The 23,283-nt window shown below is 40.3% G+C and overlaps 1 protein-coding gene across 1 annotated transcript in view; it reads right to left on the bottom strand.

Moving 5' to 3' along the window:
• The window catches only part of LOC139465812 (tetratricopeptide repeat protein 21B-like), a 60,369-nt gene that overhangs the window by 5,551 nt on the left and 31,535 nt on the right, over positions 1–23,283 (bottom strand). Inside the window, exons 22-35 of the mRNA XM_071247746.1 lie at positions 20,432–20,484; positions 19,486–19,574; positions 18,920–19,040; positions 17,364–17,429; positions 16,143–16,245; positions 13,508–13,618; positions 13,203–13,284; positions 11,576–11,726; positions 10,832–10,993; positions 9,291–9,354; positions 8,188–8,313; positions 5,486–5,599; positions 2,513–2,623; positions 833–953 (exon numbers count right to left, since the gene is read on the bottom strand). Coding sequence (XP_071103847.1) covers positions 833–953; positions 2,513–2,623; positions 5,486–5,599; positions 8,188–8,313; positions 9,291–9,354; positions 10,832–10,993; positions 11,576–11,726; positions 13,203–13,284; positions 13,508–13,618; positions 16,143–16,245; positions 17,364–17,429; positions 18,920–19,040; positions 19,486–19,574; positions 20,432–20,484 — 1,474 coding nt within the window. The remainder of the gene's footprint in view (positions 1–832; positions 954–2,512; positions 2,624–5,485; positions 5,600–8,187; positions 8,314–9,290; positions 9,355–10,831; positions 10,994–11,575; positions 11,727–13,202; positions 13,285–13,507; positions 13,619–16,142; positions 16,246–17,363; positions 17,430–18,919; positions 19,041–19,485; positions 19,575–20,431; positions 20,485–23,283) is intronic.

Raw genomic sequence — 23,283 nt, 5'->3', positions numbered from 1 at the left:
ACCCAAGCAAATCCTTTATTAACTCACTTGTACATCTTGTAACACCCCTAGCAACTCCCTTATTGACTCACTTATACATCTCGTAACTCCCCCAGTAACTCCCATATATAACTCACTTGTACATCCTGTAACTCCCCCAAGCATCTCCCTTATTAACTCACTTATACACCTTGTAACTCCACTAGCAAATCCCTTATTCACTCACTTGTACATCTTGTAACTCCACTAGCAACTCCATTATTAACTCACTTACACATCTTGTAACTCCCCCAAGCAACTCCCTTATTAAATCACTGATACATCTTGTAACTCCCCTAATAACTCCCTTATTAACTAACTTCTACATCTTGCAACTCCCTTATTAACTCAATTATACATATTGTAACTCCCCCAAGCAACTCCCTTATTCATTCACTTGTACATCTTGTAACTTCCCTAGCAACTCCTTTATTAACTCACTTGTACACCTTGTAACTCCACTAGCAACTCCCTTATTAACTCACTTATACACCTTGTAACTCCCCCAAGCAACTCCCTTATCAACTCACTTGTACACCTTGTAATTCCCCCAGCAACTCCCTTATTAACTCACTTATACACCTTGTAACTCCACTAGCAACTCCCTTATTAACTCACTTATACACCTTGTAACTCCACTAGCAACTCCCTTATTAACTCACTTATACACCTTGTAACTACCCAAGCATCTCCCTAATTAACTCACTTGTACATCTATGTCAGCAAGCCTGACCACCCGATCCCGTTAGTCGCCTCTTATGACAAGCATAGTATAAAACACAAGAATGTAGATTCAGCTAAGCTCACTCCTTACCAATGACTGGGTTGTTCTTGTTGCCATACTTCCAGGCGTTTTCATAATTGTGGGCTGCGTCCTTGTAGGACTGTTCCTTCTCCATAATGAATCCCATGTATTCGTAGGCCTTGCAACATGACTGCAAACATTATACACAGATAATTAGGAAACCTGTATAATCATAGTCTCAGAAACTGTAATAATTTGCAAATTATTCATTGTAGATCATGTAACTATGCTAAATCCTTTTTACCGGTAATGGTCAAGATTTGGAATTCGCTACCAGAGGAATACAGCAATGATTGTTCTCTAAATGAATTTAAGATTTTAATATCAGACCCAATAGTTTCCGACATTCACTTCGATCTGAGTCTTGGTACTTGCATGTGCCAAGTTATTCATTGTCGCATCAGACTTGGATGTAGTGATTTAAATGCTGACAAGCTTAATAGACATATATCATAGAGATCATGTGGTCACCATATCGAAGATGCTACTCACTATCTGTTCACTTGTAAAAATGATATGCATTTAAACTACCTTAGATATAATTTACAAACAGTTCAGAATGGTAACCCAAATCTGAATAACTTGACTAACACTAAAATCAATAAATCCATATACATGTTTATTACTTTACTTAAATAAATTGAACTCGGTTAGCCATTTGAACAGTTTCTATAACAGTGTGTATGTTAACTGCAAAAGTGTTTAAGGAAGTAATCTTTTACCAAGACTTTTAAAGTAATGCCAACTTCCATTAATATTTGTACTTTGATTTATGTATTAAAACCGCCAATGTATACAGCATTAGAAATTGGCACTAAAGTACTCACGGAAATGAAAAAAAATTGTTTTTCTCAATTTAAAAATCGACACAAAGTGTTACGTAGCTGTAAATACGAAATAACAAAACAACTCGAAAAGTACTAGTCTGGATTTGCTAGTTTGATCTCAGTGAACAATACAAAATGTACTATACAGGAGGTAATTTGTCGGCACTTTCAACATTCAAAAATAAAACTAAGTCCAAATTGACATAGCAGAAACAGACTATAGGCATTACGCACCTGTTCTCACCTGTCGTCAAGGTGTCATAGGTCACCTTGATCTACTTACACCTGGTTATGCCCTGTTTCACAATAGTCTGTTTTATTCACATTTTTACACACTTTTACGTGTAAAAAGGCATAAAAACATTTGATACGCTGTATTTGTGCCACGGCCCAATTAGTACTAATTTAGTTGTTTGAATATTTACATATTTTGTATATTAACTGCAATAATTTAAGATCTGAGGTCGAAAAAAACAGTTTTTTTCATTTCCGTGAGTACTTTAGTCCTATAGTCCTTGCCAAACTGCCCAATGGTAAAGGTATCATAAGGACTAGTAGAAATTTGCCCTTTTTAAGGGTTTTGCTATATGTTATCATTATAAGGACAAAACTGTTAGTTTCTAACCCTGGTATATATATAATCATCGGGAGCAGTACTAATATAAGCATTGTTGCTTGTTTACCAATCCCCATTTCATTATTCATGTATGCGATGGAATAAAAATATGTTTAAACCAGAAAATGATGAAGCCATGTATTCATGGGCCTTGGAACATGACTGCAACAATATAAACAATCACTATAACAATGCAGTTGTTGTGATAATTTCACACATGTTGCAAAAAATGTTCTCCACACCCACCTTGTTATACTGTAGGCATCGCTTTAGGAGATCGGTGGCCATGTCATATTTTCCTGACTGAATGTAAATATCTGCCAGCAACAACCAGCTCTTCTCTAGGTCATCAGCATCCTGGACAACAAAAAACAACACATTGGCAACAACCAGCTCTTCTCTAGGTCATCAGCATCCTGGACAACAAAAAACAACACACTGACAACAACCAGCTCTTCTCTAGGTCATCAGCATCCTGGACAACAAAAAACAACACATTGGCAACAACCAGCTCTTCTCTAGGTCATCAGCACTCTGGAAAACAAGAAACAACACACTGACAACAACCAGCTCTTCTCTAGGTCATCAGCATCCTGGAAAACAAAAAACAACACATTGGCAACAACCAGCTCTTCTCTAGGTCATCAGCACTCTGGAAAACATGAAACAACACACTGACAACAAACAGCTCTTCTCTAGGTCATCAGCATCCTGGACAACAACTCATTGGCAACAATCAGCTCTTCTCTGGGTCATCAGCATTCTGGAAAACATGAAACAACACACTGACAACAACCAGGTCTTCTCTAGGTCGTCGTCATCAACCTGGACAACAAGAAACAACACATTGGCAATGGCCAGCTCTTCTCTAGGTCATCTGCATACTGGACAAGAAACAACAAACACTGACAACAGCCAGCTCTACTCTAGGTCATACACAACCTGGACAACAACAAACAACACATTGACAACAGCCAGCTCTCCTCTAGGTCATCAACATACTGGACAACAAGAAACAACACACTGACAACAGCCAGCTCTCCTCTAGGTCATCAGCATCCTGGACAACAAGAAACAACACACTGACAACAGCCAGCTCTCCTCTAGGTCATCAACATACTGGACAACAAGAAACAACACACTGACAACAGCCAGCTCTCCTCTAGGTCATCAGCATCCTGGACAACAAGAAACAACACACTGACAACAACCATCTCTTCTCTAGGTCATCAACATACTGGACAACAAGAAACAACACACTGACAACAGCCAGCTCTCCTCTAGGTCATCAGCTTACTGGACAACAAGAAACAACACACTGACAACAGCCAGCTCTCCTCTAGGTCATCAGCTTACTGGACAACAAGAAACAACACACTGACAACAACCATCTCTTCTCTAGGTCGTCGTCATCAACCTGGACAACAAGAAACAAGACATTGGCAACGGCCAGCTCTTCTCTAGGTCATCAGCTTACTGGACAAGAAACAACAAACACTGACAACAGCCAGCTCTCCTCTAGGGCATCAGCATCCCAAACTGAAACAACACAGTCACACACTGGAAACAGAAAACAGTTCCAAAAGTCGCCATCACCCAACAGAAGACAACTCTCTCTCTTGTCTTAGGCATCAGTGTCTTGCACAACAAAAACAACACAGTCAGCAACAAAAACTGATGATCCAGTTTCATACACTCACTCTTCTACAACCATAAACACAGTAAGTTTGCTTGATTTCATAAAGTGACATGTTTACCAGGACATATTGGAGTATATTGTCATGACAGGTTCACAATGACATAACAAATCTCACCTAATTCTATGTAACTGAACGCTAGATTTAGACAGTCCTTTTCACAGAGTTCTGTGTCAAGTGTGGTCAGTTTGCTTATACAAGGTGATCAAGTGGTTATGACACTTGCCAACTGTGTATGATGGTGTTTTTGTTCTTGGTAACCTTGTCAAATTATACTATAATCACAAGCCAAACCAGTGTCCGAAATAACTCCCTGCCCGTGGCTGGTAACTTTTCTGTCAGGCTTCATGAAATTTTCCTCCACCTGTCTGACTGTCTGGCAGATAATATTAAGACTACTTACATATTCAGTTATATTATAACTCTGTAAATTCTCAAGTCATTGTTTGCATTAATTTATAAGAATCAAGACATGATTTGTCTCTTCGTCTTTTTGTGATATTCAATATTTATAATTCCTGAATGTTGGCAGGTAACTTTGAAGATGGGCGAGCAACTACTATGGGTCACCTGCCCGACTGTCTTGTTGGGTTTTAAAGTTATTTCACACACTGAGCAAAACACTGAGTGAATGAGTATAGTTTTACACCGCTTCAAGCAATATCCCAGCAATATCACAGCGGGGGACACCAGAAATGGGCTTCACACATTGTACCTTTGTCTGGAATTGAACCCGGGTCTTCGGAACTCTTTAACCACTAGGCTACCCAACCACACCTGAACAAAACACTGCTTATTCATGTAGCACTAATGTCCAGTACATAGTTTTCATTGTGAATTCATAACACTGCTCCTATATGTTCAAAGAATGATGTTAATGTAATAACACTTGCAACCTGTAGGTCTTCAATAATGACCTGACCCACTTCATATCGTTCGCTGATCAGTTTTTATAGTTCAAAGGCTAGGTATTTTACCCATGCATTTTCAAATCATTGGGTATCAGTAATTCTATCTGGGTATTCAAATTTCTGTTACCCACTAGTTTTTACACATGTGGGTATTTAAGTTAAATATTTAAAAACACTATCTAGGTCCCTGCAAACTGGTGTCGTGTGGGTTCGAGAGCTCTATAGGACTCAAAAATACCACGATACCTCCACAAGAAAGTGTGATGGCAAATGATTATGATGTTAACTGTCATCGTGGAGTTTGGCAAGGTAGGTTGACGGAATGCCCGTTTATAATTTCAAAATAAGTTGCTGATTTGCAAATCAAATAAGCAGGGTTACTTCACAATATTTTGATGATATGCACAAGTTTTATTTTTGTAGCGTATCTGTAATGTTCGTTGCATATTTGATACGCTTGGATTTTATTTTACTGCGTATTTCTGATGCATATTTTACGCAGATACGCAGCTTATCTGGAGCTCTGATGACCCATTTGCAGTAATTTGGTGATGCAATAATGTCATGACTTTCACAACATGTTCTGCAGCTCCATATTCATGAACACTTACCTGCATGGTCCAGTTGTTCTTGGACACTCTCTTGAGCTGATTCCTGGCTCTGGGAGTTTGTTTCAGCACCATGTAGGCAGCTGCCATGCCATACAACGCTCCCACATGATCTCTCTGTCAAACAGCATTACAATACAGTGAATTCTTTCTCAGTTTGTTTCTTGTTTAACGCTGCTCTCAGCAATATTCCAGCTGTACAATGGCTGACTGTCAATAATCGAGTCTAACAGATAATTCAGAGATTGACATCAGGAGCATCGATCCACACAATTGGAATAAGATGACATGCATAAACCAAGTTAGTGAGTCTGACCCCCCGATCCTGTTAGTCGCCTCTTACAACAAGCATAGTCGCCTTTTACATCAAGCACGGGTAGCTGAAGACCTATTCTACCCCGGATCTTCATGAGTCTCTCGCTGTGAAAAAAACTCTTCCGTAGATATTTGCCTTTGGTCTGTAAACGTTCGCTACATAATATCATTTTTTTTCATATCTGGTAAGTAGAACCTTTTAAGTAGAAAAAAAAGTGTTATCTTAATATATTTCCTTGGCCCCCAGAGACATGTTACATAGTAAATAGGACTTCTTAAGTAACAAATTCACTACTAAGCCGTCACTACTCAAATTTAAAACTATTCTAATACATGTACTTAAAGCCTATGGACACAATTTTAAAACCAGATTTGGATGTAGTGAAGTTAAACACTGACAAGCTTATATATCATCTGACATATAACAGATAGATCAGTAGTCAACATATCGAAGATGCTACTCACTATCCGTTCACATGCAAAAAGTATGCAAATATCATACACGATATGTGTATTTACTACCATGAATTTAAGATTTTGATGTCAGACCCAATAGTTTCCGATATTCATTTCGATCTGAATCTTGGTACTTGTACATGCCAAGTTAGTCAATGTCGCCTCAGGCTTGGATATCATGATTTAAACGCTGACAAGGTTAATAGACATGTAATAGATAGATCAGATTCTTCATGTGGTCATCATATTGAAGATGCTACCCACTATCTGTTCATGTGTAACAATTACGCGAATACATGTGTATTAGGCATGATATGTATATTTACTACCATGGATATAATTTACAAACAGTTCTTAATAATCACCCAAATCTGAAAAAGCTGACAAACATCATTGATTCCATTTATATGTTTATTACTAAATCTAAAAGATTTGAACTCTGTTAGCCATTCATACAGTGTTCTATATCATTGTGTATGTTAACTGGGAAAGCTTTTAAGGAAGTAATCTTAATAATAATTTAGCTGTAAATTAATTGTACCTTTTTATTACATTGTTACATGATATTTGTATTTTTGATTTATGTATTGAAACTGCCAATAATCCGGAGCGGTATTGACATAAGCATTATTGCTTGTTTACCAATCCCCATGTCGACCCGTGAAGATTCCGGGGTAGAATAGGTCTTCAGCAACCCATGCTTGCTGTAAAAAGCGACTATGCTTGTCGTAAAAGGCGACTAATGGGATCGGGCAGTCGGGCTCGCTGATTTGGTTGATGCATGTCATCGATCCCAATTACGTGGATCGATGCACATGATGTCTGGATCACTGGATTGTCTGGTCCGGACTCAATTATTTACAGACTGCCGTCATATAGCTGTAATATTGCTGAGTGCGGCGTTAAACAACCAACCAACCAACCAACCTAATGAGTCAACCAACCAACCAACCAACCAACCAACCAACCAACTAACCAACCAACCAACCAATCCCCATGTCAATCGACATGCATGTGATGAAATAAAAATATGTTAAAATCAATGTTAACACCAGGCACCTACTGGAAACATCCCAGATATTTCAACTTTATTTTCAAATCTGAAAAGATACAAGATGTAATCTCTCACAGTAGGATTTCGTGGACATGAATTGTTTTAGGCTTGTTTCTAGACCTAATATACATGTTAGTTGTTTAATTAATTAGGTGGTAGACATACTGTGTTTACAAAGTGGAACTATTGTGCCTGTATACTTGACAGGGTTAAATTCAATTTTCAACTAAATGTGAGTCCCGAAAATATGAAATACACTTTCTCAGTCAAACATATTTTATGCCCAAAATTTACAGTCACACACACTTGAATATTGTAATTACCACATCAACCTACACATGTGCAGATCATTTTTCTCAAAATGTCAACTGACAATGAAAGAAGTAATTATTACCTTTTGCAATGATGCTGTCAATCAGCAGTTTCAATATGTGGAGGTTGTGATTTGAAACCTCTGATTGTGCACATATGAATAAATTATATTCAAAGTGATGACAGTTGTGTCAGAGTTAGCAATTATCGTATTCGACGTAATAATCGCCCAGGGCGCTCTCAAAATTAGAAATAGAGTGCTCCTATTAGAATATCATTTCGGTGAAAAAACAGAGTTGAAAGATAAATTTTGTGGTTTATGCTGACAGCCTGAAGTGTTTATGTACGACAGATATAAATTTTCCACAATTTATTAGCCCATAACTAAGGGTGCATATAACACACGAGTGCGTATTATACGCGAACATAAATAAGTCTTGTGTACATTGATCAATCAGAAGGGGTGCTAATGGGGATTGTTCACCAGCCAATATATTAGCAAATGTTGACGTGGGCACTTATTACAGCCGGGCGCTTATTACGTCGGTCGAATACGGTACATATGTACCTCATTTGATGCAATGTCCATGAACGCTGAGAGGGCTTTCTCCACATTGGACTTCTGTTTCGATGCAATCAGAGCCATGTTTACCTGCAATTTGGGACGAATGTCGCCTGGCTTTGGCTTTATTTCCTGAAAAAATCAAATATTTGAATATCTCCATATCTGAGGGTTAAAGATTTTCACAGTGTATCCGTGTGGGAGGTCAATACTAAGGATGTCACCTCTTTGGTGAAACCTAGGCCAGAGATTAAAACTGCTGCAAGTGTGGGAATTTAACCATTTATCACAAGTGGAAGCAGAAAGTAGTTGACCATGGCAGCCTTGGGATGGACCCAGCATAACGAGCTGCACCACTAGGTGCCCATGGCAGCCAGGGGAAGCAGCTCTGCACAGTGGACTGCAACACTAGATCATGGCATCCAGGGGAAGCAACTCTGCATAGTGAGCTGCACCACTAGGTGCCCATGGCAGCCAGGGGAAGCAGCTCTGCACAGTGGACTGCAACACTGGACCATGGCATCCAGTGGAGACAACTCTGCATCCAGGGGAAGCAACTCTGCATAGTGAGCTGCAACACTAGGAGACCATTGAAGCCAGGGGAAGCAACTCTGCATAGTGAGCTGCAACACTAGGAGACCATGGCAACCATGGGAAGCAACTCTGCATAGTGAGCTGCAACACTAGGAGACCATGGCAACCATGGGAAGCAACTCTGCATAGTGAGCTGCAACACTAGGAGACCATGGCAACCATGGGAAGCAGCTCTGCTCAGTGGACTGCAACACTAGACCATGGCATCCAGGGGAAGCAACTCTGCATAGTGAGCTGCAACACTAGGAGACCATTGAAGCCAGGGGAAGCAACTCTGCATAATGAGCTGCAACATCAGTCCATGGCAACCATGGGAAGCAGCTCTGCATAATGAGCTGCAACACTAGAAAAGACTGGTAGCCAGGAGAAGCAGCTCTGAACAGTGGACTGCAACACTAGACCATGGCATCCAGGGGAGACAACTCTGCATCCAGGGGAAGCAACTCTGCATCCCGGTGAAGTCAGCCAATTATTAGCAACAAAATAATTGCATCAAATAAAGGTTCTGCACTTACTCGCAGGAGTTTCTCAGCCGTCCTCACTGCCATTTGTTCACTGTTCTCACGGTCAGAGGAACCACTGCAATTTAGAACCGCAATACTGTAATGGATTCTCAATGAGACATTAAATCAAAACATTAAATCAGTTTTATACATATGAAAAGACAACTATTCCAGCAAACATGGTGCAGATACTCAGAATGGGCTTCTCATTCTGTACTCATACTCAAGCCTGACAAGCTGCAGCGCAAATCACAAGACCATCAACTGTCCAGATTTTCACATGAGGAATAGTCAATGATACACAAAGTTAATTCTCATAATATGTTTGGGGCGATCATGTAGCCTAGTGGTTAAAGCGGTCACCCGTCACACTGAAGACCTGGGTTCGATTTAAGATATAGGTACAATGTGTGAAGCCCATTTCTGGTGTTCCACGCTGTGATATTGCTGGAATATTGCCCAAAGTGGCGTAAAATCAAAATCACTCTCACTCACTCACTCACTCATATGTTAAGTGTATTTTTAAATACATAAGATAGCTACACGATAAATCACAAAGAGCAATGAGGAATGAAGTGTGGTTCATTTCTTGATAAAACATTGACATCATTTCTGGAAATTTGAACATGCGCTTTCAATTTGATGAAGTTGTATATTGAACGACGCTATTTTTGAGAGGGGATTGTCTAGTGAGTTAACATAGATAAACACAATGGCTGAATGATTGCACCCGAAAGTGGGCGAGATATGACAATTGGTATAGGGAGAAGAGGACCAGATACTCGACCAGAAAAGATCTGGGAAATACCACAAAATAAAATGGACTTGTCCAACATTCCTGACGTCGGCTTGTATTCCGAGAGTAATCATAAAACGGGAAAATATTTTTAAAGCTTGTACATTTTATTATCTACATGAGTCTGTACATGAATGTTAATAAGAAAAAAAAAAGACTCATGGTCGTTGTTTGTCATACAATACCACTCACGGTTAATTCTCCCTGCAGTGTTTTATTGTACAATGAATTGTTTACTTCTTAGATAATGACTATCCCTATCAGTTAAGTAGTATACAGTACAATTCCATATAGCATATTTCTCTTGCACTTATATTGACCACCTCCGTGGTCTAGTGGTAGAGCGTCCACCCAGAGAGTGGAAGGTCCGGGATTCGATCCCTGGCCGCGTCATACCTAAAGACGTTAAGAGATGGTACTTGTTGTTACCTTGTTTGGCGCTCGGCATAAAAGGGGCTAGAACAAGGACTGGTTGGTTCGGAGTCAGTATACTGTGTCTGAGTGGGGTATTCATGTTAAACTGCGGCATGGTATCTCAGTGTGCTTGCACTATAAATCGCCATGAGACTAGCACGCGCGCACGCACGCACGCACGCACGCAAGCACGCACGCACGCACGCACGCACGCACATGCACGTCGCTATATAAGTGCAATAATCTTGGATGCGACAATCAACCCCATTTCACCTCACCTCACCTCTTGCACTTCTTCATTTCACAAGTCAGATTAATTAAAATGAGCATTTTAAATCCTCACATTGACTCTCCATCCATAGATTCAAACACCTCTCCTCCAACTGTGTCGCTGTCAGGGTTGAGACAGATCTCGATCATGTTGTAGACAGCCTGGTTTCCCCAATCCGAATCTTTACGTGCCTTGTTGAACAGTTTCAGTGCCGTAGTAGGGTTGCCAGTATACCTAGAGAAAGGGATCAGGAAACATGAAACAGGCATGTTTAGCAGGGCGGAGAGTCATCCCATAGATGACATCCTTCCCTGGTCTGACAGAGTTAACTCCTTTGGTCATGTGGACAAGGTGTCCGACCTCGGATTGAAGGTCCTTGGTTCAAATCCCATCAGGGGACTCAAAAATTTCATGGTCACAACACATGAAAAAAGACTAATTGTTTATTTATTTGCTTGTACTTTAACACCACACTCCAATCATCCAGCAACATGACAGCAGCTAGTAAATACTCCAATCTGGACCAGACAATCCAATTATGAGATTGCCCTAAAAGGCGACTATGTTTGTCCTAAGAGACGACTAACGGGATCAAGTGTTCATGATTGCTGACTTGGTTGATGCATGTCATCGTATCCCAGTTACGTGAATCGATACTCATGATGTCAATCACTGGATTGTCTGGTCAAGACTCGATTATTTGGAGATCCCCGTCATATATCTGGAATATTGCTGAATGCAGCGTTAAACTACAAACAACCAACAACAACCCAATCCAGACTATGCATTATCAGTGAGGTAAGGAGGCCCACATACCATTCATATAACCCCTTGCAGTAGCTGAAGCCTGCCTCCATCCCAGCACGAGAAGAGGCAGCCTCAGCCAGCTCCAGAAACTTGGGGACTTCGTCCAGCTTCCCTGCTCTTCGCATTAAGTCCACCAGACGAGCAAGGGCATCGTAGTTATCTACGCCACAAAACAAACTCCCTCAGTGTATCAACATCATCAAGACCATATAGTAGATGACAGTACAACAATGTCACACTTTATTTCATGGGTAACAGATATTAACATGATATTTAGCGTCAGTAAGTCCTTGGTCGGGAAGACATAAAACTTTTATGAAAATATTATGGATAACAACTTCTTTATTATACATACACAAGCTTTCGGAGCTACTTCTTGCCACCTTCATCAAATAAATGACTCATTCACCTGATGAAGGGGCAAGAAGTAGCCCTGAAACAATGTGTATGTATAATATAGAAGTTGTTATCCATAAGACCATTAGAGTCTACTGAATCTATTTAGGGAACATTGGATCTGATCTTTCATCTCAGTGGTGGGGACATTGGACCAGATCTTTCATCTCAGGGGTGGGGACAATGGACCAGATCTTTCATCTTTGGGGTGGGGACACTCGACCTGATCTTTCATCTCAGTGGTGGGGACATTGGACCAGATCTTTCATCTCAGGGGTGGGGACAATGGACCAGATCTTTCATCTTTGGGGTGGGGACACTCGACCTGATCTTTCATCTCAGTGGTGGGGACATTGGACCAGATCTTTCATCTCAGGGGTGGGGACAATGGACCAGATCTTTCATCTTTGGGGTGGGGACACTCGACCTGATCTTTCATCTCAGTGGTGGGGACATTGGACCAGATCTTTCATCTCAGGGGTGGGGACAATGGACCAGATTTTTCATCTTTGGGGTGGGGACACTCGACCTGATCTTTCATCTCAGGGGTGGGGACAATGGACCAGATCTTTCATCTTTGGGGTGGGGACACTCGACCTGATCTTTCATCTCAGGGGTGGGGACATTGGACCAGATCTTTCATCTTTGGGGTGGGGACACTCGACCTGATCTTTCATCTCAGGGGTGGGGACAATGGACCAGATTTTTCATCTTTGGGGTGGGGACACTCGACCTGATCTTTCATCTCAGGGGTGGGGACAATGGACCAGATCTTTCATCTTTGGGGTGGGGACACTCGACCTGATCTTTCATCTCAGGGGTGGGGACATTGGACCAGATCTTTCATCACATGTAGGAGGCGCTGAGGGATGGAGGAAACTATTACATCTTAGGGGATGGGACGTGGGACCTGCTATTTCATCTAAGGTTGTGTGGACATTTGATCTTTGAAGAAGGGTCAGGAGATCTTTCAGTAGATATTTAAGGTATCTTTTTTAAAAATTATGCAAACATCAACTAAACAATAAAAAGATCAGTCTTGACCTGGCAAATCATGCGTCTTGAATGCAAAGTGAATACAAGATAATTTCATCAAATGAGAGACCCCACTTTCTAATTTAGAATGGTATCGCTTCTTCTCTGTTGGGTGCACTCTGTCCCTCCCAACACACAAGTTTGGTGAAACCTCCGTAAACAACAGAAGCAACAGGACCATGGAGCAGGTTTAACCATTACATACCAGGTTTCAGCTGAAGCAGATTTTGAAAGTGGAACATGGCCGAGTCATACTCATTCTTGCGGAACATCAGGTCAGCTAACATCTGAATAAAAAAAAGAAGCATCTTCATCTGCTTTATCACATCAGTCGGCTTCAAAAGTGACCAAATCTTAATGGAGGGATGGTGGGGATGGAAATAAAGGGCCTAGATGATAATGGCTAGTGGATAAAGGACCACACACACAACCTATCATTAGCATTAGGACAATGACAAAGATCCCTTGACTTTGAGTTGTCAGTCTCAAACACTGGATGGGGATACTTACAATGGTAGCAGCATCATTCTCCTTATCATTCTTGAGTAGAGTCATCAGTTGGTGCTGGCATGAGTCTAGGTCCTCCGTCATCAAGTACAGTCCAGCCAGGTCAAGACTCACCTGCACAGTAACATTACAGTATATACACCGAGTAACAAGTCATCAAGTACAGTCCAGCCAGGTCGAGGCTCACCTGCACAGTAACATTACAGTATATACACCAAGTAACAAGTCATCAAGTACAGTCCAGCCAGGTCGAGGCTCACCTGCACAGTAACATTACAGTATATACACCAAGTAACAAGTCATCAAGTACAGTCCAGCCAGGTCAAGACTCACCTGCACAGTAACATTACAGTATATACACCAAGTAACAAGTCATCAAGTACAGTCCAGCCAGGTCGAGGCTCACCTGCACAGTAACATTACAGTATATACACCGAGTAACAAGTCATCAAGTACAGTCCAGCCAGGTCGAGGCTCACCTGCACAGTAACATTACAGTATATACTTCGAGTAACAAGCCATCAAGTACAGTCCAGCTAGGTCAAGGCTCACCTGCACAGTAACATTACAGTATATACACCGAGTAACAAGTCATCAAGTACAGTCCAGCCAGGTCGAGGCTCACCTGCACAGTAACATTACAGTATATACACCGAGTAACAAGTCATCAAGTACAGTCCAGCCAGGTCGAGGCTCACCTGCACAGTAACATTACAGTATATACACCAAGTAACAAGTCATCAAGTACAGTCCAGCCAGGTCAAGACTCACCTGCACAGTAACATTACAGTATATACACCAAGTAACAAGTCATCAAGTACAGTCCAGCCAGGTCAAGGCTCACCTGCACAGTAACATTACAGTATATACACCGAGTAACAAGTCATCAAGTACAGTCCAGCCAGGTCGAGGCTCACCTGCACAGTAACATTACAGTATATACTTCGAGTAACAAGCCATCAAGTACAGTCCAGCCAGGTCAAGGCTCACCTGCACAGTAACATTACAGTATATACACCGAGTAACAAGTCATCAAGTACAGTCCAGCCAGGTCGAGGCTCACCTGCACAGTAACATTACAGTATATACACCGAGTAACAAGTCATCAAGTACAGTCCAGCCAGGTCGAGGCTCACCTGCACAGTAACATTACAGTATATACACCGAGTAACAAGCCATCAAATGTTTTTGTTTGTTTGTTGATAAATGCTGCACTCAGCAATATTCAAGCTATATGATGGCAGTCTGTAAATAATCGAGTCTGGACTAGACAATCCAGTGATTGACATCATGAGCATCGAGCCACCCAAATATGATGACATGCATAAACCAAGTCACCGAGCCTGACACCTGATCCTGTTAGTCGCCTCTTACAACAAGCATAGTCATCTTTTACAGCAAGCATGGGTTGCTGAAGACCTATTCTACCCCGGATCTTTACAGTCACCAAGTCATCAAGTCCAGCCAGGTTAAGGTTTAGCCACACAGGTACCCTTGCAGTATGTAGATCAACAGTCAGGGTGGCCTCTTGCCTACGCGGCAATTCAATTCCCATAACTCTGTGTAGAAATTCAGTTTGGCCTGCTTTTGCATTTTTTCCCCTTTTTGTTATCAAAAAAATATTAACTTGCATGAAGAAAGACACAAATAGTAACATACCTTCATTATGTTTGTATTCATGTACTTTTGAAAAAAAATTAACAGTTATCTTGACTTAGCAAGGGAAAATGTTAAAAAAAATGATGCAAAATAGTAGGGTAATTTCAATTGGTAACTGCAAACTTCATGTGAAGAACTTTGTAATAAAACTTATATCATTAGAATTGCAAATGCTTGAGCAACACTATAACGCGATTTTTTTCGATTATTTTCGCCAACTTCCATGATCAAGGGTACATGAAAAAAGGGTTCAGACCAACAGGTATCACAGTATCATATAATGAACATTTCTTTTCCTATTTGAATTCATATTTGAAACAAGTGATAATCAATTGATTGATTGTTGCATTTGCAACAATATCTGTGCGGTCAATATCTATGTTAAACTACAGGACATAATAATATAAACTGTAATATATTTCACTTAATCATATTGGTGGAACTTGGTTCAAAGTATTGTAATGATTCCGGCCAAAAAATTAATGGTTGGCAGTAGGGCTGGGATCTATTAGGACGGGTGGGTCATGAGGAGGGCCAAGGTACCCACACGACTACCCGGATCTGTGGTTAGTCACGTGATATACTGTTTAATCACATTAATAATGAAACTCCTTGGTTACAGTATAGCTGATATGTTCACATTTGTCTGACTATGTAAGCATTTGTTCTGTTCTCATACATGTTCCAGTAAGGATAAAGTGTCTATCAACATCAGTGATAAATAGTGTGTCGAAATAATTTTTTCAGGGCTGTGGTACAACAAATCCCAGTCGGACATTTTGTACCCAACTCTTGAGACCTACAGCAGGTACCAGGTAGGGTTGGGTAATAGGGTGTCGGGTACCTGGGTAGTAAATTTGGACTTGTCCCAGCCCTAGGTGTAATTGATATTAAAGCTACAGCAATCGTCAATCTATGTTAAAGTAATGGAGGTATGATTGTCTAAGCTTTGTGCACATGGATCCAGCCAACTGCTCACCTTGCTGTCATTCTCGTTGTAGACCAATGCATCCTTGTAGTACTTGATAGCTTTCTCGTAGTCCCTCTGATTGGCCGAGTGTAGTGCCAGCTGGCAGCAGATGCTGCACAAACAACAAGGGGGATTATTCAGAGAACAACTGGCCTGGAGTAAGTGAGTGAGTTTAGTTTTATGCCACTTTTAGCAATATTCCAGCAATTTCACGGCGGGGGACACCAGAAATGGGCTTCAGACATTGTACCCATGTTGGGAATCGAACCCCAGTCTTCGGCGTGATGAGCGAACACTTTAACCACTAGGCTACCTGACCACCCCTAATTGACCTGAAAGAATTGTTTGTGTTTGTTTCCTGTTGATGAGCTCGGCAATAGTCCAGCTATAACACAGCTTGAAAATACTCAAAACTCAACCAGGGCCCTGTTCCACAAAGCAATCTTAGCGTTCAGGTGATCGTAACTCCCATACGTTAACATGAACTTACGACAATCGTAGCGCTAAGATCGCTTTGTGGAACGGTACCCTGACAACCTAGTGATTGATATGACGAGCAAAGACTCCAGCCATTGAGGTGAAATTATGCATAATCAATCAATCAAGTCTGATGTATCATAGAAAATCTAAAATATTCCAATCAAATGTGGGGTAATATACATATACTACTAAAAAAAAGTTAAAGAACACCCGATTTCTAAAAATGACTATAGTTAATCCGTGTATATTTTTATTTGGGACATCAAAACTATTATCATGATTACCAATAAACAGGTAAGAATCTTCAGCTCTTGTGCTCTTATGATCAAACTGGTTTGTTATTCTGATAGGGCTGGATAAAAACATTAATTGTCAATGGGAAGAAATATTAACGATTATGGACTTGAAAATTGTGTCATCGATATCTTACACAAACAATTGCGATGAAATAAAGTTTAAATTTACCAAACCAGACTTGATATTGTCATTCATGTCAATTGCCAAACATGGAAAGCAACTGTTTTTGTTAAAACTCTAACGTCCACCAAGTAATCCATGCATAAATGTGTCGCCACTCACCAGGGGCATGAAGTGTGTTGATTTCTTTCGGACTTGTTTTCATATTTGCTCAGTTACTTCTCCAATATTTATTGATAATTGATTGATATTTGGTTAAGATTATCGATCTCTATGATCTGTATCGATAGCAAGCCCTATATCTGATCACATCTGAGATTTAGGAAGTCTTACTCTGCAGCAAGCTGTTTCTGGGCCGAGTAGCCATCCGGTTGTTCCATCTGAACTCTCTTCAGCACCCTGGAATGCACACATATACAGTGACAAGCATGCTCACGGGGATAACATGTTCATGAATCAAGTCTTTGAAAGGCATTTAGAAGTGTCGGTGGTAATTATCCAGCTGGCTTCCATTTGTCAATTGCAATTGTTACTTACCCCCAGTGTCCTGTTGGCCCATTGTTTGTTGTCTGTTACCAATCAGTGATAACTAAAGCCCTGGCTTCCAGTTGTCCATCGCTATCAACTATCACCGTTACTATACCAGTAAGTGATGGCTTCCATTGTCCATTGCTAATCACCTTAAAGTGCCAAATGTCAGTTGGCTTCCCTTGTTAACTTCTTTGATCGGCATTTAGAAGTTGGAGTACTAAGTAAGGATAAGAATTTATGGATGAACAACTTCTTTATTACAATTAAGAGGGACATTTCGGTGTAGGTTCAAGCAAGTGATAACGGTGTTAGAACCTACACCGAAACGTCGCTCTTCATTCTAACAAAGAAGTTGTTCATCCATAAATTCTTATCCTTACTTCCCTTGTTAAGTTTCCACCTTTGTTATCTTACCGGTATTACTTTTGTTGTTCTTATATGTACATATATATATGCTCTCTTCTTCATAGCATTTATCGGCATCTATTCCAAATCTCAAAATTCCCAAATTCTATATAAGCAACCCCTAAAGCCCCCTCTTGGGCTGAACAGACAACTTTCGCCCCTTTCGGAAACACATTAAATGGCCTGGCCGGGGCCGTGTGCGAAATACGCATCAGTCGGAAAGCGCACGTTAAATCTCCAAAGTAAGTAGGTAAGTAAGCATAGCATTCATTCACCTGATGAAGGAGTAAGCATATATTCTGAAAAGTTGTGTTCCTCATAATAAGGAAGTTGCCATCTATAATTCTCTTCCAAATGTTCATGCATACAATAAAACTGCGTGAGTGAGTGAGTGAATGAGTTGGGTTTAATTCAACTTTGAACAGTACTCAAGTTATATCACGTCATGTCAGCGTATTGTGGGAGGAAAGCCCGAAATGCTGTTCTCTGACGTTTACCACTTTGGTGAAACCCAGTAGCATGTTGAGTGAGTGAGTGAGTGAGTTGGATTTAACGCCGCTTTTAACAGTATTCCAGTTATATCGCTGCGTGTCAGCTGAATGTGGGAGGAAAGCCCAAAGTGATGCAGGTCTCAGATGTTTACCACTTTGGTGAAACCAATGAGCACGGGTATGGTACTGTCAACCTAGAAACATAATCAGGGCGAACCGGGATTCGAACCCACAATCATACGTTCATGGTGTGCCCAAGGGACGCAACTCTGCACAGCGAACTGTGGTGTGTTAGACAACTGGGCCACCCATGTCCCAACTTGTACACAAACTACAATCATTGTGTTATATACAATTATAATTGTAGCAGGTGAACGGGAAAAAAAAAAAAAAAAAAAAAAAAAAAAAATACAATGGTCATGTGATGCAAAACTACAATGGTCATGTGATGCAGTCTCCCACCTGGCTTGCATGTCCCTGCCTTTGTTGAGTGTCTCCAGAGCTTCCTCCATCCTGTCATTCTTCTGGTACACCTTGGCCAAGAGTACCAGGTACCTGGTGTGTTCGATCAGTGTGTCCAGGTCTGCAGTTCACAAAACATGAGTCAGTGAGGGAAAAGGGTCGAAACAAATATGCTACAACATGTTTGCCTAAGATCTAGATCAGAATTCAACACCTGAAGAAGGTACAATAAAATGTTAAAAGGAAGTCATTAAGATATTCAATAGTGTACAAAAGAAGTGGAGTATGCTTGCTTGCTTGATTTTTTTGTTTAACGCCGCACTCAGCAATATTCCAGCTAAATAATTGAGTCTGGACCAGACAATCCAGTGATTGATATCATGAGCATTGATCCACGCAAGTGGGATATGATGACATGCATCAACTAAGTCAGCGAGTCTGACCACCCGATCCTGTTAGTCGCATTTTACGACAAGCACAGTCGCCTTTTACGGCAAGCATGGGTTGCTGAAGACCTATTCTACCCAGTATCTTCAGGGGAAAGTGGAGTATGGAATCGTGCTCACCTTGGCCCTCATTGTCCAGTGCCTGTCTCAGGACTTTCTCAGCTTTATCGTATTGTCGTAGTTTGAGCAATAGTTCTGCAAGGTCGTATCTGTGAAAGAAACATGAATAATAATAATCACCAATAATATAATCATAATGGCCTGAAAAAATGTGCTGTTTGTTTGTTTGTTTGTTTGTTTGTTCTTTAACACCGCACTCAGCAATGTTCCAGCTATATGATGGCATTAAATGGCCTGGTCTGTAGATAATCAAGTATGGACCAGACAATCCAGTGATTGTTGTTTAACACCACATTCTGCAATATTATTACATTTATATGCTGGTTGTCTGTAAGTAATTGAGTCTGAACCAGACAATCCAGTGATTGTTGTTTAACACCACACTCTGCAATATCATTACATTAATACATTAATATGCTGGTGGTCTGTAAGTAATTGAGTCTGGACCAGACAATCCAGTGATTGTTGTTTAACACCACAGTCTGCAATATTAATACATTTACATGCTGGTGGTCTATAAGTAATTGAGTCTGAACCAGACAATCCAGTGAATGACATCATGAGCATTGATCTACACAATTGATATACAAAGACATCAACGAAGTCAGCGAACCTGACCACCTGATCAAGTTTCTAACCCAGGTATTCACTGGGGTGTAATAATGTGTATCTGGACCAGAAGGACCAGTGATTGATAGCATGAGCAACAATCCATACTGACAGGGGTCAGCGACGGTTTTCAATATTGAAGACACTACTTCAACACAGTGAGGATAAAGAAAACATTATTACATTTGTGTTTGTATCCTCCAGAATCTGCAAACACTGAGGCAGAAATCAAAGATCAATTTCCCATGATTACCCACAAGAAATACAAACACACACTCTTCATTTGAAATCACACTCACTCACTCTTCTTGTACTGGTAAATGCAAACACTATCTACCTGAGGAACGCCTGGCCTCCTGACTTGAGAGCCGCTTCATAGTAGTTGATGGCCTGCAATATATCACACAATATTAATAGAGGGCATACTCAAACTCAATATTCCAGCTATATAACGGCTGCCTGTATATAAACATGTCTGGACTAGACAAACCAGTGATTGATATAATGAGGATTATCATGCCTCAAAGCGAGATTGACCAATCAGAGAGCAGAACTGCTGACCCCACATGAGCCCGTATACCTCAGTAAAAATCCAAGATGGTTGCTACTGACCTAATATGAGACCGTATACTGTAGTAACAGCCATTTTGAATTTTGCAACACCCACCTCACATATTTCACATGAAAATTCATTATTCGACACTCTTTTGTGTTTTAATATCATTAATTGTGATGGGCAAAGACATTCATGTTTAACCCTTTCGCCCCGACTGCCCGGGCAGCATAAACCGTGTCCCAGTACCCGGCTGCCCGAAAAATCAGGCGAGAACTGTCCAAGCCCCACACACGGCTGCCCGATAAATCGGGCGGCGCGAGCGTGTTTACAAAATCGCTCTTTCTACTTCCTTTCTCGTGTGTAATCTCGTTCTAAATATGGAAACGAGATCTACACGTGATTGACACGTCATTCTATGGAATTTCCCCGTCTTTTTGGCGCGCAATGGCGGCCAACTACGATTCGGATAGCGATCAGATGATTAACAATGACTCTATCGGGAATAATAATGTGTTTGAATTGAATAATTTAAGCGAAGGGGAGAGGGAATTTCGCGAATATTTTGGTGAAGATTTTGACAGTTTCGACGAGGTGTCCCCCCCGCCAACTTTCAAGAATGGGAGTGGCAGAGGGACCACAACAGTGGAGACATGAGGGATTTTGAAGAGGCGACCGGACTCAAGAATATATATATTGACACGGTGAGTGAAGAGTCATGCTATTGATTTTTTCCAACTGTTTTACAATGATTCTATGTTTGAACAGATTATCAGTGCGACGAATGAGAATGCAGCCTACACGTGAACGAGCGATCACAACAACAACAAAGGTGAGTGGCATGACGTATTTGTTTCTTTTTTTTTTAATTTATTTTTCTAATCGCAATCCGAATTGTAGTTTGCCGGTTTGTCGTATGTCCTTATATTTCGCTCAATTTGAATAAAATTAATTTCTATATTCATGTTTGTTCTCTTGTTTTTTACATCTTAATTTAAATTTTAGTAACTGTATAAATTATTTATTTATTAATTGATTTAATAAAGTACTGATTTAATTTATTATGCAGTTGTAAATAGCAGTGTATTGTAAATATGTTATCACAACTTTTATATTTGCAGAACTTGAATTTACAATCTTTCTGTCCTTTTACAATCTTTCCCTCTTCAGATCAATCTGTGATATCTTCCCTGTGATGTCATTCTTATAGTAGCTGTGGTTCAATGTTCAGGTAATGTGATAAATTACTTTTTAAAAACTTAAATACTTAATTTTTGTTTCAAATCCTGAAAAAGAACAAAATAAATCAAATATTTGTTTTTACCTGTGTTAACGAGTTTACCTGCGTTAACAAGTTTACCTAAGAGGCTGTAGGTGTATCATAAGTAATATGTGACATCAGTATAGAAAACAAAGTCAGTACCAAGAGTTGTAAACTTGTTTATTTGTTTACAGATGTGCATGAAGAGAATTTACCTGTAACACCTGCGATTATCTGTGCCGTCCAAGATGACAAGACCACTGTGTTATGTTTACCTTGTATCTGTGATTTATTTTTGTGATTTTTAATACAATTTGAGCCAAAATTCATTGTCTGTTTTCATTTTTTCAGTGTTTTCAAGTTTTATTTCACTTGTAAACACCTGTAATTAGATAATGACAAAGGTTAGAGACAATAACAACAAAGAATATTAAAGTATACTTAATCCTCTTTACAATGGTATATGATAAATGTATATTAAAAGCAAGTTTCTGGTAGAAAAAGTGCATAAAAAATGATGGTGTGATTTTCCAATAATACTGCCAGGGAGGCCAGTGTACAGGCCTTGTCAGTGTCAGGGACTGCAGGGTTTCAAGGGACATAACTCTGGGGCAGCCAGTGATGAAAGAGTTAAGAAACCACGTTCGCGCCTTTATTAATAAAAAGTATAGAGAAAAAAAGCTTACAACGGAGGTCACTGAGTTACAAACAGCAACGCCATAGAACATAATATATAGGATGACGTCACAAACAAGAAATGTGACACCAATGACGTCACATAGCAATAGAATAGATTGCTTAGCAACCCATCGTTGGGGGAAAGCGGACTGCTATCAAGTTACAGCTGCCCGCAGATTTCTGTTAACATGCGGGCATTTTTATGAAACTTCTATCCATTTTGGCTATAATACTTGTTTAAACATTCACCATGTTCACATTAAGTGCATTATATTTTCCATTGTTAACGTTTTTGTTTACATTAAAGCATTGTATCGGAAACATATGTACTCCTCCTGTTGTTTGTACCGGTTTTACGTTTTGACATGACATGTGCAATAAAGATACCAAATAGTGTAAACTTTTCGGCATAATAAATTCATTAAGGTGTCTTTAGTTTCCGTATTCGGTGTCATATTAGGTTAGCAGAAAAATATTGGGCGTGGCGTTGGCTTAATGCTTAATAATGTCCTAGGCCATCGGGGAGGATGACACTCAATCAAGTAAGTCCTCAAGCCCAACCACCTGATCCACATAGTCAATGACATACGACCAGGGGTCCGGAAATCGTATGATACGACAAAGGTGCATAAGAATCAATAATGAATTATGAAAAATAAGAACAATATGGACAATATTACTTGCATCAAACAGCATG

This window comes from Haliotis cracherodii, unplaced genomic scaffold, assembly GCF_022045235.1.
Source record: "Haliotis cracherodii isolate W230 unplaced genomic scaffold, xgHalCrac1.p SCAF_18, whole genome shotgun sequence".
Taxonomy (NCBI): Eukaryota; Metazoa; Mollusca; class Gastropoda; order Lepetellida; family Haliotidae; genus Haliotis; species Haliotis cracherodii.
Note: the sequence above shows the minus strand (reverse complement) of the source record. Positions and strands in the feature narration are given on the sequence as shown.